This window comes from Callorhinus ursinus, unplaced genomic scaffold (genome assembly GCF_003265705.2).
Source record: "Callorhinus ursinus isolate GAN/ISIS: 27379988/994484 unplaced genomic scaffold, GSC_fseal_2.0 scaffold45, whole genome shotgun sequence".
Classification (NCBI taxonomy): Eukaryota; Metazoa; Chordata; class Mammalia; order Carnivora; family Otariidae; genus Callorhinus; species Callorhinus ursinus.
In genome coordinates, this window is record NW_027397107.1 from 5,387,888 (window position 1) to 5,405,465 (window position 17,578).

The 17,578-nt window shown below is 61.6% G+C and overlaps 1 protein-coding gene across 3 annotated transcripts; it reads left to right on the forward strand.

Annotated features, from left to right (window-relative positions):
- Positions 1–2,570: 2,570 nt before the first annotated feature.
- FURIN (furin, paired basic amino acid cleaving enzyme) lies at positions 2,571–17,309 on the forward strand. Of its 3 annotated transcripts, none has more exons than XM_073882225.1 (16): positions 2,571–2,590; positions 9,544–9,877; positions 10,280–10,378; positions 10,486–10,581; positions 10,939–11,067; positions 11,178–11,254; positions 11,526–11,614; positions 12,124–12,296; positions 12,738–12,950; positions 13,375–13,475; positions 13,558–13,661; positions 13,753–13,870; positions 14,004–14,183; positions 14,604–14,728; positions 14,846–14,956; positions 15,147–17,309. In XM_073882225.1, the coding sequence occupies exons 2-16, from the start codon at positions 9,704–9,706 to the stop codon at positions 15,734–15,736; spliced, it is 2,379 nt and encodes a 792-aa protein (XP_073738326.1). In that variant the 5' UTR covers positions 2,571–2,590; positions 9,544–9,703; the 3' UTR covers positions 15,737–17,309. The 3 variants fall into 3 exon arrangements, with proteins under 3 accessions (XP_073738326.1, XP_025748746.1, XP_025748747.1); XM_025892961.2 differs by lacking the exon at positions 2,571–2,590 and adding an exon at positions 5,693–5,935; XM_025892962.2 differs by lacking the exon at positions 2,571–2,590 and adding an exon at positions 6,629–7,161.
- Positions 17,310–17,578: the final 269 nt, after the last annotated feature.

Genomic DNA, 17,578 nt, shown 5'->3' on the forward strand with positions numbered 1-17,578 from the left:
TTGCCACCCCGCCCTCCCCGCCCCTCCGCATGACCGTCTTTGTGATTTGTGTTCCAGAGAACTTACAGTGATCTGGACTCCTCTTGGAACCTGGCTTACCTACCCGCTGTCTGCCTCCCTTACCACAACTGGAGCCCTGGAGGAGGTCCTGCCCCCAGCAGGTGCTCAGTCAATGTCTAAGGAACGAACGTATGAAACGCCTGGTGCACAATCAACCCTCCACAAACAGGGTCTCACGGTCCCAATACCTTAGCCTCACCCGAGTCCTCCCCTCGCTCCCCGGCCGCACTCACAGGTTCTTGAGAACCTTGGTTGGGTGTCTCCATCAGCTAAAAAGCTCCCGAAGCCCCTCATTGTTTGCAATGACTCTCCCTCCTGGGCATCTCCAGCACCCCGCCCTGCCAAGTGCACCCCCTCGGGCACTAGCGCTGGTGCCTTTAATGGGCAGGTGGCCCCCGTAAGGGCTCTCTGCTCCGCGGGTGTACCGTGCCCCCCTGAGCGGTAGCGCCCACCCTCCTCCAGTATTAATTGACTTTCTCCCCAGCAATGTTTGTTTTAGGGATTAAAGTTAGCGGAGGAGCCTGTAAGGTCCAGAATCATCTGTTCCCTTCCTGGCAGCCAGCACCACATTTGTCATTTCATTTCCCCAAGCCCCTGATAATACAGTTCCAGACACGTTGGTTTGATAGCATGCTCCAAGGGCAGAACTCCTGCGCTTCCCCTGAGCGGGGGAGGGAGGGGGGGAACCCGGCTCTCACCGGCTTCACGCTGGCTTTCCCTCCTTTCTTAGGCCAGCCTTGAGGCCCGTGATCGTCTTCTTCTTTTTTTTTTTTTTTTCTGTTTTCTTCTTGAGTACCACGTTGATCTTAAGGACCCCCAATTTATCCGTCATGGTCAAGAAGCAGGCTAGTGCAGGGCACCTGGGTGGCTCAGTTGGTTAAGCGACCGCCTTGGGCTCAGGTCATGATCCTGGAGTCCCGGGATCGAGTCCTGCATCGGGCTCCCTGCTCAGCAGGGAGTCTGCTTCTCCCTCTGACCCTCTTCCCTCTCGTGCTCTCTATCTCTCATTCTCTCTCTCTCAAATAAATAAATACAATCTTTAAAAAAAAAAAAAAAGCAGGCTAGTGCATGTTAGTCAATTTTCCAAAATAATGCCTTTCAAGCACTAAAACTTGAGACAAATACATTTTAAAAACAGATGAGTCGAGGTGATCGACACACCGTAAACTGCACGTGTTTAAAGGGTACAGCTTGACCCATTTTGACGTCTGTACACACCCATGAAACCCTCTGCACAATCAAGCTAATGAAGTCTGTTCCGTCACTCCTGAAAGTTTCCTCCAGCCTCTCCTGGCCCCTCCTCCCCAAGCAGCTACCAATCTGCTTTCTAAATACATATTTACGGCAAAGCTGTCTTCCCGACCTTAGGAAACGGTGTGATCACCATGGTTGTTCTTACCCTGGATTTGGCTTTATCACAAATGTTACCGAAGAGATGCTGTAGAGACACCTAGGACTGTTTGCCCTGGACACTAAATGGCCCCATTGTTGTGCTGCTATGACAGGCGGTTTGGGGCCTGGCAGTTTTCTCCCTTGTTGCCAACCGTCTCGGCACATAGACAACTCCTGCTGTCTCGCACCCGGGCTCACCAGCCGCCTCCGGCACCATTCGCCTTCCTCACTCTGGACCAGTGGCTCTCTGCTGGGGGCGACTCTGCCCCCCCCAACCCCGGGGGACATCAGGCAATGTCTGGGGGCTGTTTTTTTGGTTGTCACGATGGGGCGGTGGTGCTCCTGGCACCTAGTGTTTAGAGACCAGGGATAGTGCTAAACATCCTACGATACACAGGACAGTCCCCACAAAAAAAGAATGATCAGGTGGCCCAAGTGGTCAATAGCGCTGACGTTGAGAAACCCCATTCTGGATGATGACAAACTGATTGGAAAACTCAACAAGAAGTCATGAAAATGAACTGTTTTACTTTTCTGGATCAAGAGGGAGAAGGAAGGGCACGGGAGGGTGCAGATTTTCGGGGACACTGGTGTCCTCACAGGCACCTCCTTCCAACCCTGGCAGAGGTGGTCACTGGCTTCCTGAGGACAAGCTCTAAGGGACTCAGCACTGAGGCACCAGGACCCCGCATGCAGCAGGTGCTCAATGAATGTCAGCCAGGCTAGACTGCACCCGATGCACCTGTCAGGTGCCCAACTGTGGGTAACACTGGCTGGGGCACTGAGGGCGAGGAAGAAGACACAAAGTGGGCAGAGAGAAGCCATTAAGCCGGTAAATGACTTGGGGATGTGGCAGAGCCACAAGGCAAAGGTAAGCGCAGACCCACCCCAATAACTAGGAAAATGAGGAGGGCTGGCCGTGCTGGGTTCAGATGTCAGCACCCAATCACTTCTGGCTCCTCCCCCCACCCACAGACACCCTGTTTGCCTGTCATATAAAGGAGGTTTTCCCAAAGTGGTTTGCCAGAACTGAAGAGGCCCTGCCCTGTGACCAGACAGAAGGAGCCTGGCTGTCGCCCCCGGCAGGCGGCGGAGGTGCTCAGGATGGACCCCAGGTGTTCAGGCGCTAGCTGGTGAAGTATGGGCAAGCTTTACTCAATTTTGCATGACTTCAAGGTTTAATTATTTTATTAGAAAAGTTACTGTAGACATTCCTGAAAATGCAGGTAAGCAAAAAGGAAGAAAACAAAAAAAGCTCTCAAAATACCACCCTTTCAGAGAAAGTACCAGTTATTTTGTCAGGGGCCCTAACATGCATGCACGAATGGGTCTGATTAAAGCCAGGTGTGGGTGCTGCTGTGGAGGGCTCTGAGGTGCCCGAGAGCGGGGAAGAGATTTGGGGAGAAGAGGACCCCCCCCCCCAGGAGCACTCAGGGACATGCGAGTGTCTGGGTGAACGTAGCCACAGGACGGTGGTTGCCCTCAGGAGCCTTGCAGATTCGCCCCACTTCGAAGATAGAGGCCTGGCTGGCTGGATCCTTCCTCCCAGAGCCTTGCTAGGAAGGTGGGAACCCCCTTCCCAGCCCCTTTGTCCCTCGGGCCTTACCCGGCAGGCCCTGCTTCCCCCCACCCCCACCCCACCCCCAGGCTTTCCTGCTCCAGGCTTCTGTCATGTGGTGCCACCATCTTATCAACTGCTGTGTAAAACTGGTAAACGGATCCAGAGACCCCTGGGCTCTTAAGGCCCTAAGCCGGGGGGGGGGGGGGGGGGGGGGGGGGAGCGTGGCGGACCTGGGCTTCAGGGGCAGCTTAGCTCCTTCAGGTGTTAAGGCCTCAGGGAAAATGTTTGGGCGTGATCCAAAGAACAATACATACCCCCAGGACTTGTTTCGGGGGAGATAAAGGAAGAAGTTGGCTAACGGTCACCAGCTGTGGCAAGGTGGGATTCTCTCCGGAAGGGCCTCGTCTCATGGAGAGTGGCTTCCAAATCCGTTTTAGCAAAGAGGACTGTTGTAAAATACAATTGTGTGTGTGAAACTCCCAAATGGGAGACGGACGAAGGTAAAGATGCTCTGGGCGAAGTAAGGACAGGTGCTCACTCGCTCAGGCCTCTCTCCCTCCTCCCCTCAAGGGATGCACCTCTGAGCAACACAGCTGAAAGAATTCCACCTCCTGCCCAAGGCGGGATTGGAGAGTCAGGCCCTGCCGGGGTGGCGGCCCTCTGAGACAGGGCCGGCCCCTCCCCGTCCTGAGACCCGCTGCAGCGCCCCTGGGGCCAGCCTCAGGGATGGGTGCGGCACCTCGAGGCGGCCAGGATTGCTCCCTTTCTGCGGTGACCTTTCTTCCAAGGCCAGAGGACAAGTGGGAAAGGCACTAGGGAACTCCGAGCCTAGGTGGGGCTAGCCCAGTCCAAATTTCCTCTCAATGGGGTTCTCTAGCTCATAGACTAGGGAAGAATCATGACTCACTTCCTGCCTCAGTCTGACTGCACAAGCATTGTTTTCCCAAATGCTGCTCCGCAGCTGGTGGGGCTACCCCAGGGTGGCCCCAGGAGTCTCAGCTCCTTGGGAGGGAAGTTCCCACCCTGAGTGGGAGCCAACCAGACTTAGCCCCAGCCCGACTTTCGGAACCCCACACTGCAACCTGAGTTTCCAATTTCCGCGGCATCTGAAAGGGTGTCCCAGTGGTACCTCATCGATGCGTTGAGGATCATCTCTGCTTTACTGAGGAGTAAATGGAGGCTCTCAGAAGGAAGTAACTTGTCCAAGGGGGCGGGGTATGCAACAGTGCCCCCGGGGGATCTGGACCCCGGCTTGCCAGTTGACTTGCCACCCAGTGACCTTAGGGATATTACTTGACCCCTCTGGGCCTCGGTTTCCTCTTCTGTAAAATGTAGACATAAATGCTACATAAAAGGTGCCAAAGGAAAATGTATCGTACCCACCTGGTGGGGTTTGTGGGGAGAAAGAAATAAGTTAACACATGGAGAAGAGCCAAGAATAGCACCTGGCCCATAGGGAGCACTGGGCAGTGTTGGGTTTTGTCATTACCCCCTGTGTTGAGGACACCAGAGGATAATACTGTCCTGCCAGGTAACCTCACAAGGAGCAGGAAGGGATGGGCAGAGACTGCTCCACGACCTTGGACTAACCCAGCCCAGGGAGCTCTTGGCCACATTTCCCCTCTTTTCTTTCTCAGCTCAAGCAGTGGCCGCCTCAGCCAAGTAGCACAGACGTTTTCTAGGGCAGGGACCCAGGGAGGGAGAGGAGCCCGTTGGTATATTGCAAGTGGCTTGGATTCAGGCTCTGCCAAAGCCCCAGATCTCGCCCAGGCTCTGAGGCCTGCTAGTTGGGGGACCTTGGGCAAATTATTTAACTTTGTGCTCCTCGGTTTCCTTATCTGTAAGATGGGATTAATAATGTCGGCCGGAGGGATTATGTGGATTAAATAATGTACTTAAGAAGGAGGTAATGTAAAGTGACTGTCCCAGTGCCTGGCCCGCGGTTGGTGTTTAAAAAAAAAAAAAAAAAGTAAAAGGCGTGGGCTGCTGGTTCAGCTTATCCACCTGTCTATATAGACGCACACAGTCGTGACTCCCCTAACAGTAGGCCTGGGAAGGGGTGCCTCGCCTCGCTCTCAGGGGGAGCTACCCCAGGTCGGTCTCCCGGGACACTTAACTGGGTCATGCCCAAATTCCTGGCTCAGGAATGGGGCAGTCGTGGGGGGTTGGGGACGAGAGGGCCGGCTCCCCCACAATCCAGCCGACACCGAGCTCGGAGTGCCTCCTCAAGCCCTTGGCAGCCCGAGCCGAGGGTTCCGAGTTCGGGTCTCCACCGCCGCCTGCCCCGGGAGCTTGGGGCGCGCAGAGCCGGGCGCGGGGGCGCGGGCAGCGGGGCCGGGGGGTAGGGGGTGTGGGGACGCGCCGGGCGGCCGCCTGGGCTTTGGGATCTCCGGCCCCACTTTCTACCTGCCCCTACCGGGCGCCGGAGGCAGCGGGCGCCCCAGAAGGCCGCAGGGCCTGGGCTCGGGGCCCGGCGTTCTGGGTGCGCGCGGCTCTGGCGCCCAACGCCGGCCGGGACGCAGGCGGCATGGGCGGCGGGCCGGCGGCGGCGGCGGCGGCGGCGGCGGCGGGCCGGGAGCGCGGAGGTGGCGCCGCGAGGGGGAGGGGCGCGGCGGCGGAGGAGGAGGAGCCCGGGCCGCCGCAGCCGCTGACAGCGACGGGAGTAAACAAGCAGCGTCGCCGGGCCCCGGCCGCTGCCCCCGCCCGCGCTGGAGCCCGAGCCCAGGCCGAGCCCTGCCCCTGGTCGCGGGCCGCGCCGAGGACCGCCCGCCGCGCCTCCCCGCCTCCGCGCGGTGACGCTGCTGCTGGGCGCGGGGACGGCGCCGAGCCCAGGCCCCCGCCGCCGGGCTCTCCGCTCGGCCGAGGGGCGCCCGAGCCGCCGCGGCGCTCGCCTGGAAAAGTTACCCGCCCGGGCTCCCTCGGGTAAGCAGGAGGGCGCGGGGCCCGGGGAGGCAGCGCGCCGGGGCGCGGGGGCGCCGGGCCCGGAGAGAGCCGGCCGGACTGGGCCGCTGTGCCCCGGGAGCGGGCTCCGCGGCCCCGGCGCCCCGGCGGGGAGGGTCGGGGCCGTCCTGACCCGGGCCCCCCCCAGGCCCCGGCTGCTCCGCCCGGCCTTCGGAACTGGCTCGGGGGCCGGCCGGAGGGTGGAGCCGCGGGGAGCAGGAAGGGCGCCCTGCAGCCCACCTGAGCGCGCCGGGCCCGGCCCGGCCCCCGGCCCCCGGCCCCCTGCCCGTGCCGGTACTTTTCCGCTTGGGGCCGGGGCGAGCCCTCTGACCTCAGGAAGCGTCTGCGGGGGCCCCCGCTGGGGGCGGGATGGGGAGAGAATTCCAGAGGCGCCGGGTGCTCCCGCCTCCCCGCCGGCCGCCGGGGGCCGCCGCCGGCTCGCCCACTCCGCCGCCGGGGAGGGGAGGAACGGCCGGTCGCCGGGCGGAGGGGATTAGTCCCCGGCCCGGCCCGGCCTCGGCCCCGCCCGCACACCTGGGCGACGGAGACGCAGGTGCGGGTTCTGCGGGCTCGGGGAGGCTGGCTCAGGTAGGTGCTGGGGCTGCCTCCCGCCGAGGCCTGGCGCAGGCCCCTGCTGCCCCCGTGGGGTGGCTGGGCTGCGGGGCTGTCTGCTTGCCAGACAGGTCTGACAGCAGTCACTTGTCTGGTCTGTACCTGCTCTCCGCGTGCCCCGGGGAGGGGGGTGCAGACCCTCTGCCGGGAGAGGGTGTTGGAATTCTATTTTTGACTCGGGAAGCGTGAGGGGAACCCGGGTGATGTGGCCTAGTGAGGGCTGGGCAGCTGCTGGCCAGGTGGGGACGGAGCACCAGACTAGCGAAGCTTGACGCCTCTCAACGAGAGCAGCCCAAATTTTACTGTTTCCTCTATGGGGCTTTCACATAAGATTTGATTAAAAAAAAAAAAAAAAAAGGATTATTGGCTTTAAAAAAAAGTTTGAAAATCTCATATCTAGCAGTTTTTACCACCAAGGAAACTGAGGCCCAGAGAGAGGAAGTAACTTGTTCGAGATCGCACAGCAAATGAATAGTTGAGCGGAGACTGGAAATCAGAATTTCAGGGGAGCCTCTCAGTGCCTGTAACAGGACCTGGCTTGGTGTCTCTGCTAGAGAGACTGGATCCTGTACACACCAGACCCTCCGGACCTGGGGGTAGGTTCAGTTTGATGCCTCAGAGCGGTGTCGGAGGTTCCTGGGACCTCTGGAGAAAGGGCTTTGCCTAAGAATACAGCGAGGAAGGGCACTCCCAGCTCTCTCTGGGGCCACAGCCCAGAGCTCAGTCCCATGTGAAGGGGCATCGCAGAAGGCTAGAAATACAGCCAGCCTGGTGCCGGGGGGTGGGGGGGTGGGGGGGGGGTTTAAGCTGAACTGGGACTCAGAGGGTGAGTCAGAGTCTGGGATGGGGGTGGGGAGAAGCCCATTCATTCATTGTTCTCAGAGCCTGCTCTTTTGGGAGGGAGGGAGGTGGGAAATCTTCCTTCCCTCCAGGATGCTGAGGTAGGGCTGGGGGTGGGGGGGCGCTTCGGGGCTCTGTGGAAGCCATATCCACAGCTCACCATGGCTAGGGATGCTGGGCAGAGGGAGGCAGGCCCTTTCTTGGGGGATAGTTGGGTCGTGCCTGAAGCCTGTTTTCTTTTTGGGTGCTGCAGGGTAATTAAATAGTTGGTTAATCACCTTTAAGACCAAGCAGCTGCAGTTCCATTCACAATGTGCTGGAACCCAGGCTAGACCCAGATGAGCCCGTCTTGATTTGGGGGCTTTGGCGGGGCTCACGGCACTGTGGTCCGGGGCAGCTTTACTTGCCATCTGGACCCAAGAGGGGGCTATTGCAGTGGGCAGAGGAGCAGAAGCGGCCTTGTTCCTACGTGGCTCTGCCCTCAGGGCCCCACATCCTCTGTTAGATGAGGGGCTTGGCATCTCTTCACACCCTAGGGCCTATGTTTGGCCACCCAGCCTTTGCTAAGACTGGCTTTCTGGAACTTGGATGCCCAAGGCATCATGGGCCTGTCCTGGAGCCCCGTGGACTCTGCCCCATCCAGGGTGAGGAGGAGCCGTATTGTGGATGCCTCCTGCCATCAGCTGTCAGGTTATTTTGGTGTAAACTGAAAATACCCTGGGAATTGTGTGTTGAGTCCCTCCCAGGCTGCAGGGTGGGACTGCAGTAGGAGCGGCCAGCAAGGCTGGTTGTGGCTGAGGGTAGCCCCTGGAGGGGCAAGGTTTCCCAGTGGTGAACCCGCCTGCCCAGCTCCCCACGGCCTGGGTGAGCTGGGGAGCTTCATTTTAGCCGTCTGGCAGAGTGGCCTTCTTTGGGGCTGGGAGTGGTGGGGGCATCTGGGGCCCTGTGGGCAGGCCCTCTGCTCAATGAGCTTGGCACTGAGGCAGGATACCTCCAACAGCCCCACTGGGGCCTCCCCCAGCTTCTCCCCACCCCAGGGGCTTGGCTTCTGGCTAGTCAGGGGCCCTCTGTGGGGACAGTTATGTGGCCCCGAGCAGAGAGGTCCCGCTGTCTGTTTGCTGAAGGAGGAAAAACAACACGCAGACTATTGATTCAGCCTCACCTTGGTGCTCCTGGCTCAGCAGCCAGTGTTTGCCCTGGCTGCCTGGGCTCGGATTACGCAAGGCTGGTGGGCGTGGAGTGCAAGGGGGCTGCCGGAGGCCTTTGCGCCCAGGACCTGCGCAGGGCAGGGCTGGGTGGCTCCAGTGTTCCCCCAGGAAACAGCCTCAAAAGAGTCTGGGCCCCTGACTTTGCTGACGGACACTGGTCTGGGGTCTGCCCATGGAGGGAGGTGAAGCCACTGGGATCCCCTGTGCTCAGCCCCAAAGCCCCATCCCTCCTAGGGTCACCCGCTGTTTCTTCCCAGAGGGCTGTGGGTCTTCATGCAGGTAACTCCCTGTGGCTGGGTCTGCTTTGCTGAACCAGGAACCCCTGGTGAGCTGGGTAGACACCACCCATTAAAAAACTTTGAAAAGCCAACATTTTATGAAATATACCTAGGTAATTTGGAAAATATGCAGTGGCACAAAGAAGAAAATAATATTCATAATCGTCACCATCTTGAGAGAATCGTTGGTTAACGTTTTAGCATGTGTCCTTCCAGATTTTGTTTTGTGGTTATATATAAATACACACGTATAAATAGTTCTTTAAAAACAAAATGGGGTCATGTATACATACTGCTTTATAACCCATCTCTTTTTCACTTTGATTGCGGTGAACATTTATTCTGTTGTTGTTTCTGATTTTGGATGACTCAAGCCTGATACTCTTCATCCCACTTCCGTATTCTTGTGTGGAGAGAGGCTTAGGAGCCGTGTGTGTGTGTGTGTGTGTGTGTGTGTGTGTGTGTGTGTGTGTGTGTAGGGGGGGGTCCATCTGGCTGGCTGGCTGACCTTGGGGGGCTGGATTCTCACCCGTCTCCCCCGGGGGCCCTGTTCAGACCTAGATTGAGCCACGGGGGTGGGAAGGCAGCTTTTGCACATGGTGGGGGGGGGGGGACTGACTGTCTACCCTTCTTCCTCCCTTGTTCCCCTCAGAGCCGGCGGCCCTCCTCCCCTCACAGCCCTGCCCTGCTCGGCCCCATGCCCCCGCCAGTCAGCCCCGGGCCACAGGCAGTGAGCAGGCACGTGGGAACCGAGGCCCTGTGACCAGGCCAAGGAGACGGGGGCTCCGGGGTCCCGGCCACCGGCCCCCCCCATGGAGCTGAGGCCCTGGTTGCTATGGGTGGTAGCGGCAGGAGCCTTGGTCCTGCTGGTAGCCGATGCCCATGCCCAGAAGGTCTACACCAACACGTGGGCCGTGCACGTTCCCGGAGGCCCGGCCGTGGCTGACAGCCTGGCGCGCAAGCACGGCTTCCTCAACTTGGGCCAGGTAGGTGCGCCGACTGCCAGCTGGCCTAGGCGCAGGGTCATTGCCAGGGGTGGGGTCAGCGAGGGCAGGGGTTTGGGCACTGGGACCGGGACTGTGGGCTTATCTTCTCAGGGCCATCTGGGTAGGAAGCATGTTCTGGGTGGCTGTAGGGGGATGGGAGCCGTGGCTGGTACCGCCCTTCGGCTTCCAACAGAGGTTGTTCAGGGGACCAGACTCTGCCCGGGAGGGTGAGTCCCTCTCCGTCCCCTGCACCCCCTGGCCGGGGCCTGGGCAGAGAGCAGATGCCCCACCACCCCCTGGCGTCGTGAGCCTCCCCTTGCAGTCGGTTGTCCACCCCCGTCCGCTGCCTCCCCGGGGACTGCCAGATGGAAAGCCCAGCCCAGTCTCCCTGCTCTGTTGCAGATCTTCGGCGACTATTACCACTTCTGGCATCGAGCGGTGACAAAGCGGTCCCTGTCGCCTCACCGCCCGCGGCACAGCCGGCTGCAGAGGGAGCCTCAAGTGAGTGTGGCCCCAGCCCCTCTGGCTGCCACCCTTCCCTTGCCGCTCTCTGGAGCCGCTTGAGCCCCCCTCCCCCGCCCACGCCGGCTCCCCCTCACTCCCCGCAGGTGCAGTGGCTGGAGCAGCAGGTGGCAAAGCGAAGGACCAAACGAGATGTGTACCAGGAGCCCACAGACCCCAAATTTCCCCAGCAGTGGTACCTGGTACGTTGCCTCCTCGGGTCGTGGGTACTCCTCCCCGGCGGCACCCATCTGGCCACTGAGGGCTCCCGCGGGAGGCTGAGGCTGAGGCTGAGGCTGATGTGGAGGCCTCCCCTCCTCCTCCTCCTTTCTCTCTGCCCAGCACTCCCTCCCTGCCCCTTCCTGCTGAGCCTGGGGGCTGCCCTTCCAGAGTTCTGGACACTCCCATGGAGCGCAGGCGGCCCGGGACGGCATTGCGGGCACAGGGGCAGGCGGGGAAAGAGGTTTCGGGGTGGTGAGGGGATTCTTCATGGTACCCCGACCGCACACAGCCAGCCACATCTTGTAAGTGCTGGGGTGATGGGGCGGGTGTCTCTGCAGTCCGGCGTCACCCAGCGGGACCTGAACGTGAAGGAGGCCTGGGCTCAGGGCTACACGGGGCATGGCATTGTGGTCTCCATTCTGGACGATGGCATCGAGAAGAACCACCCAGACTTGGCAGGCAATTATGTGAGGAGGTGGGGGAGGGAGGCAGCCATCCCCGGTGAAGGGTGTCTCAGGGCGGTCCTGTTCTGCCAGTGTGGTCAGACTGTTCCTGACGATGGCCGTGTCCTCTGCAGGATCCCGGGGCCAGCTTCGACGTCAACGACCAGGACCCTGACCCCCAGCCGCGGTACACACAGATGAATGACAACAGGTAAGCAACGGCGGGTCCCCAGCCCCTGCCTGCCTTCTCCTCCCTTCCACTGAGGAAGCACGGTCGAGCCCGGACTAAGACCCACTCCCCCAGTAGGCTGACGTTTCCGTGGTCTTGCTGCAGTTCCGGTCAGAGCAGGGGTGGCCACAGAGCGGAGAGCGTGGGAGGGGACAGGGGCCGTGGCTGGAGGGGTGTGCTGGCCCCTCTTGTCCGTCAGGCTGCACCCGCCACGCTCTGTCCGCCGCTAATGCTGTGCTCTTGGCCCCGGCAGGCATGGCACACGGTGTGCGGGCGAGGTGGCCGCAGTGGCTAACAACGGTGTCTGTGGTGTAGGCGTGGCCTACAACGCCCGCATCGGAGGTGGGTGTGGGCCTTGGCCACCCTGTCCATGGGGAGGGCCCTGTGGGTGGGATTTTCTCCCATCCGGCCAGCGCCTGTCACTTTCCCACTGTGGATCCATGGATCCATTTGGCCACGTGGCTGTTCGTTAGAGGCTTCGCGACAGCTCAGAACTGAGTCCCCTGCGCTGCGGGGCAGGGCAGGGCTTCTTAGCAGGAGCCTCCCTGAATCCCCACCACCCCCACTGAGTCCTTACAGGGCAGGCCTTGATCGCCACACCCCCTAGGGAACCCAGAGGCTCTTTCTAAGCCAAGCTGTGTGGTTGAGGGCAGGGTGTGTTCTCTTTTTCCCTTCGGGCTCTTGGCCTGGCGAGGCAGATAGGCCCGGGGGGCTAGGGGCTCAGGGCTTCCCAGCACCGGCCTCTGCCTTCCCCCGCACATCCTCTGGGTGCAGGGCTGGGTGTGCTTTGGGGGTGCCCCTGGCGGCTAGACCCACGCAGCATCCCTCTCCTCACCCCCCTCCGTGGCCAGGGGTGCGCATGCTGGACGGCGAGGTGACAGACGCGGTGGAGGCTCGCTCACTGGGCCTGAACCCCAACCACATCCACATCTACAGTGCTAGCTGGGGCCCTGAGGATGACGGCAAGACCGTGGATGGACCTGCCCGCCTCGCCGAGGAGGCCTTCTTCCGGGGGGTTAGCCAGGTGCGGTGCGGGTCCCTGTGCAGCCCCTTGGGCCAGGCCGGGCGCTGTCTGCTCCCTAGTTTTTTTTCCCCATGTTTTTCTGTTCCTGTTCATTTATTCTTGTGTTATACCTTAGTTTATACAAGGCTTATTTATTAAAATGCTAATGGACCAGACAGATAGCAAAAGAGAAAAATAGGTGGAAATCCCCTGTGGCTCCCGCCCCTGCAGTCCCCGGTCTGGGCATTTCAGTAGCCGCCCGGGTCTGTTGCTCAGCACAGACAGACGGACGGACTTGCACAACAAGTGCCCGGCCCGGCGGGCGTCTCACGGGGTGCGGAGCAGGGTGGCGTGTGCGGACGAGGGGCCCTGCCCCCCCCGGCGGCCCCCTCCCGCCAGCCCCCTCCCGCCGGGCCTCCCGCAGGCCCCGTCCGTGAGTGACGGGGCGCGCTCTGCCCGCAGGGCCGCGGCGGGCTGGGCTCCATCTTCGTGTGGGCCTCGGGGAACGGGGGCCGGGAGCACGACAGCTGCAACTGTGACGGCTACACCAACAGCATCTACACGCTGTCCATCAGCAGCGCCACGCAGCTCGGCAACGTGCCCTGGTACAGTGAGGCCTGCTCGTCCACGCTAGCCACCACCTACAGCAGCGGCAACCAGAACGAGAAGCAGATCGTGAGCCCCGCCCTGGGGGGAGGGCGGGGGGGGGGCCGCCTGCTGGCTCTGCTCGGGGCCCCCCTCCCAGACCGCGTGTGGCTGGGGGAACCGGTGGCCCAGTCATCGTGGGACGGGAGCTGGGAATGGGGCCACGGGGCTGTGCGAAGCCCCTGAGGAGGGCAGACTCTCTGAAGATGGGCACGGCTCTGAATGGTCTCCAGCCTGGAGCTCCGCACCTCGTGCCTGGGGAAACTGAGGCCCCGGGAGGGCCAGGCGTTGGCCTCTTCACAGCTAGCGAGCGAGGCAGCAGCTGGGCCTGAGGTGTCCTGGCCCCGGCTCCCCTGCCATCCGTTGGTGCCCTGGGCCTGTGCGCAGGGGGCGGGCAGGTGGCCCCTCTAGTCCCTCCACCCATCACGGGCCCAACACAGCGCTCTCCCGGCAGGTGACCACGGACCTGCGGCAGAAGTGCACCGAGTCTCACACGGGCACCTCGGCCTCGGCCCCCCTGGCAGCTGGCATCATCGCTCTCACCCTGGAAGCCAAGTAAGCAACCTCGCCCCCACCAGTGCCTCCTGCAGGGCAGCCCTTGGCCGGAGCCCCCGGCCTCACCCTCCCCCCTTTGCAGTAAGAACCTCACCTGGCGGGACATGCAGCACCTGGTGGTACAGACCTCAAAGCCCGCCCACCTCAATGCTAACGATTGGGCCACCAACGGTGTGGGCCGGAAAGGTGAGGACAGGGGCTCCCCCAGTGCACGGGCTGGGGGAGGGTAGGGGGGCCCTCCGCCTCCCAGATGACCCGGCCTTCCCTGCCCCCGCAGTGAGCCATTCATACGGCTACGGGCTGTTGGACGCGGGTGCTATGGTGACCCTGGCCCAGAACTGGACGATGGTGCCCCCCCAGCGGAAATGCATCATCGACATCCTCACTGAACCCAAGTGAGGCCTGGCTCGCAGCTGGTGCCGGGGGGGGGGGGGGGGGGGGGGGGGGGGGGGGGGTGGGGGTGTGTGTGTGTGTGTGAGGCCCCGCCCTCCAGGCCAGGCCGGCAGACCGTCCCTGCTGTCTGCACAGGGACATCGGGAAGCGGCTGGAGGTTCGGAAGACGGTGACCGCCTGCCTAGGGGAGCCCAGCCACATCACACGGCTAGAGCACGCGCAGGCCCGCCTCACCCTGTCCTACAATCGCCGTGGTGACCTGGCCATCCACCTGCTCAGCCCCATGGGCACCCGCTCCACCTTGCTGGCCGCCAGGTGCCTGCCCTCTCCCCTGCCCAGCCTGTTCCGTCCCTCACACTCGCACACGTTCACCCTCCTGGACTTGTCACAGACTCTTAGTGGCCACCACGGTCTTCTCAGTGCGGGTGCTGTTGGCACTTTAGGAGGGATGGTTTTGTCCTAAGGGACTGTCCCACATCGAAGGAGTTCCTGGCTTCTACTCATTACATGCCAGGAGCGTGCCTTCCCGTGTGTAGCAAGCACCCTGCGCGTTTCCAGAATCTTGTGGTGGAGAACATCTGGCCTACTGGGAAACAACAGCTACAGGCATTTCCAGCCCAGTGGGGTTGGCGCTGCACTGGGAGAGGGTGTGTGGTCCACGTGTTGTGGCCTTGGTGTCCCCTGGCTGGGGTCTCCCAGAGGCCTCCAACAGCCATGGGCACCCTTCTCCCCCAGGCCACACGACTACTCCGCAGATGGGTTTAATGACTGGGCCTTCATGACAACCCATTCCTGGGATGAGGACCCCTCTGGCGAGTGGGTCCTGGAGATTGAAAACACCAGCGAAGCCAACAACTATGGTACTGGGGGTGTTTGAGGACTGAGGGGGGAGCAAAGATGGGAGCCGGCAGGCCCTGGGATTCCAGGAGCGGTGCCAGTGCTCCCTAACTCTTGTCTCCTCCCCCACCCTGGGATAGGGACACTGACCAAGTTCACCCTCGTGCTGTATGGCACGGCCCCCGAGGGGGCGCACCCGCCTCCCGAGAGCAGCGGCTGCAAGACCCTCACGACCAGCCAGGCCTGTGTGGGTCAGTAGTGGTTGCTCCTGGGGCTTGGGGGGGGGAGGCGGCGGGCACAGAGGGGACCTGTCCTGAAGCCCAGGGCTAGGAGGAAAGGGGGTTTGAAGAGACCCCGGGACGCCACAGTTCTGGGGCTGGAGGCTGCTTGGGGCCGCCATGCCTGCTGAGCTGACGCGCACCTTCTCCCCCTTGCCGGCAGTCTGTGAGGAAGGCTTCTCCCTGCTCCAGAAGAGCTGTGTCCAGCACTGCCCGCCAGGCTTCACCCCCCAAGTCCTCGATACTCACTATAGCACGGAGAATGACGTGGAGATCATCCGGGCCAGCGTCTGCGCCCCCTGCCACAGCTCGTGCGCCACCTGCCAGGGGCTGGCCCCCACAGACTGCCTCAGCTGCCCCAGCCACGCTTCCCTGGACCCTGTGGAGCAGACGTGCTCCCGGCAGAGCCAGAGCAGCCGCGAGTCGCCCCAGCAGCGGCCGCCACCGCCGCCCGCCGAGGTGGAGACGGAGCCCCGGCCGCGGGCAGGGCTGCCGCCCTCACACCTGCCCGAGGTGGTGGCCGGCCTCAGCTGCGCCTTCATCGTGCTGGTCTTCGTCACTGTCTTCCTGGTCCTGCAGCTGCGCTCCGGCTTCAGCTTCCGGGGGGTGAAGGTGTACACCATGGACCGTGGCCTCATCTCCTACAAGGGGCTGCCCCCCGAAGCCTGGCAGGAAGAGTGCCCATCTGACTCAGAAGAAGACGAGGGCCGGGGCGAGAGGACCGCCTTTATCAAAGACCAGAGCGCCCTTTGACGAGCGCCTACTGCCTGCCCCTTCAAGCCCATCCCCTCCTTGGGCACTTTTTAATTCACCAAAGTATTTTTTTATCTTGGGACTGGGTTTGGACCCCACCTGGGAGGCAAGAGGGGCAGAGACTGCTTCCCACCCTACCTTCGGGCCACCTGGCTGCCTGAGGTGGGGCCCCAGGACCAGCTGGGGAGCCGGGGAGGGCCTCACCCCCACCTCCAGCACCCCTTCCGTGTGGAGAAAGGAGTGGAACCTTTAGGACAGCTTTCCAAGGTCCAGGCCCCAGCCGGGGTTCTCTGCGGAGTGAAGAGGGTCAGCCCTTCTCTTTGGGGATTCCTGACCTGGGCTGCAGCTCTCTCCCTTCCCTGTTCCCTCTAAAGCAATAACGGTCCCCATCCAGGCAGCAGGGAGGCTGGCCTAGGGGGTATTTGAAGGAGGAGGCCACCTCTCCAAGGGCTTTTGTGTCCCCGACCCTGTCCCCCACGTTGGTGAGCCTCTTGAGGAAGTGGCGATCAAAGGAAGGGACCAAGGCAAGGCAGGTGCTTTAGGGTGTGCACGTGAGTGCACGCGCGTGTGTGTCCCCTTGCCCACCTCCACCACAGCTGGCTGCCCGCCGAGCCCCGTGCTGGTGTCCTGACCACCCTACCTTTTCGGGCCCCCTCCCCTCCTGCCAGGGCCCAAGTCCCTGTTTTCTGAGCCCGGGGCTGCCTGGGCTGTTGGCACTCACAGTCCTGGAGCCCCTGGGTGGGTGGTGGGGAGGGACGGTGGCCCAGCCGGCCTCTCCCGCCTCCCACCCGATGCTGCTTTCCCCTGTGGGGATCTCAGGGGCTGTTTGAGGATATATTTTCACTTTGTGATTATTTCACTTTAGATGCTGATTTTGGGTTTTTTGTTTTGTTTTTTTTTTTGTATTTGTAATGGGGGTAGCAGCTGGACCACCCACCTTCCCACACCCACTGTCCACTCTGCTGTTCCCCCAGCTACGCTGGCCCTGAGGTGTGGGGGGCTGCAGCATGTTGCTGAGGAGTGAGGAGGAGCTGAGCCCCAAGTCCTGAAGAGGCAGGCGGGCAAGCCAGGTGGGCCCTAGGAAAGGGGATCGTGGTGGGAGGGGCAGGCTGTCACCCGTGTTTCAGATGGGGCGCATCGTGCCAAGGGCTCATGGGTCACTGGTTCTCCAAGTGCCAGGGGCGGGCAGGTGGTGGCACTGAGCCCCCTCCAACACTGTGCCCTTGTGGAGAAAGCACTGACCTGTTCTGCCCCCTTAAGTCCCCCTCTTCTGACGTGCCTTTTGCACCCCTCCCGTTAGGACAATCAGTCCCCCCCCATCTGGGAGTCCTCTTTTCTTTCTCTCCCCCAGCCCTTCCTGGCACCCAGCCACCTGCCTAGGGGTGTCTCCTCCTCTCCCATCCCCCCACCCTTGTGGCCAGCCTGGCTGATTTTGTAAGATACTGGGTTGGTGCCCAGTGATTTTTTTTTTCCTTGTAATTTAAACAGGCCCAGCATTGTTGGTTCTATTTAATGGACACGAGATAATGTTAGAGGTTTTAAAGTGATTAAACGTGCAGACTATGCAAACCAGGCCTGGTCTCCAGTGTGGTGATGTTGTTCTTCCTGGGACCCTGGGACTGCATCCGGGATGGGGGCGGGGATTGGGGCCAGTTGATGTCCCGCTTGCCTCTAGGTGGGCCCAAGTCAGGACTCCAAAGGCCGTCTCCCGCGGAGTTCTAGGGCCTCCCTGGGGGAGCGGTGGGCTGTGGAAGAAGGCAGCAGCTGGGGACAAACCCCAGGGTGTGGGACATGGGAGCCCCAAAAGTAGTACAAGCAGAGGACTTCCACCCCCACAGGCCT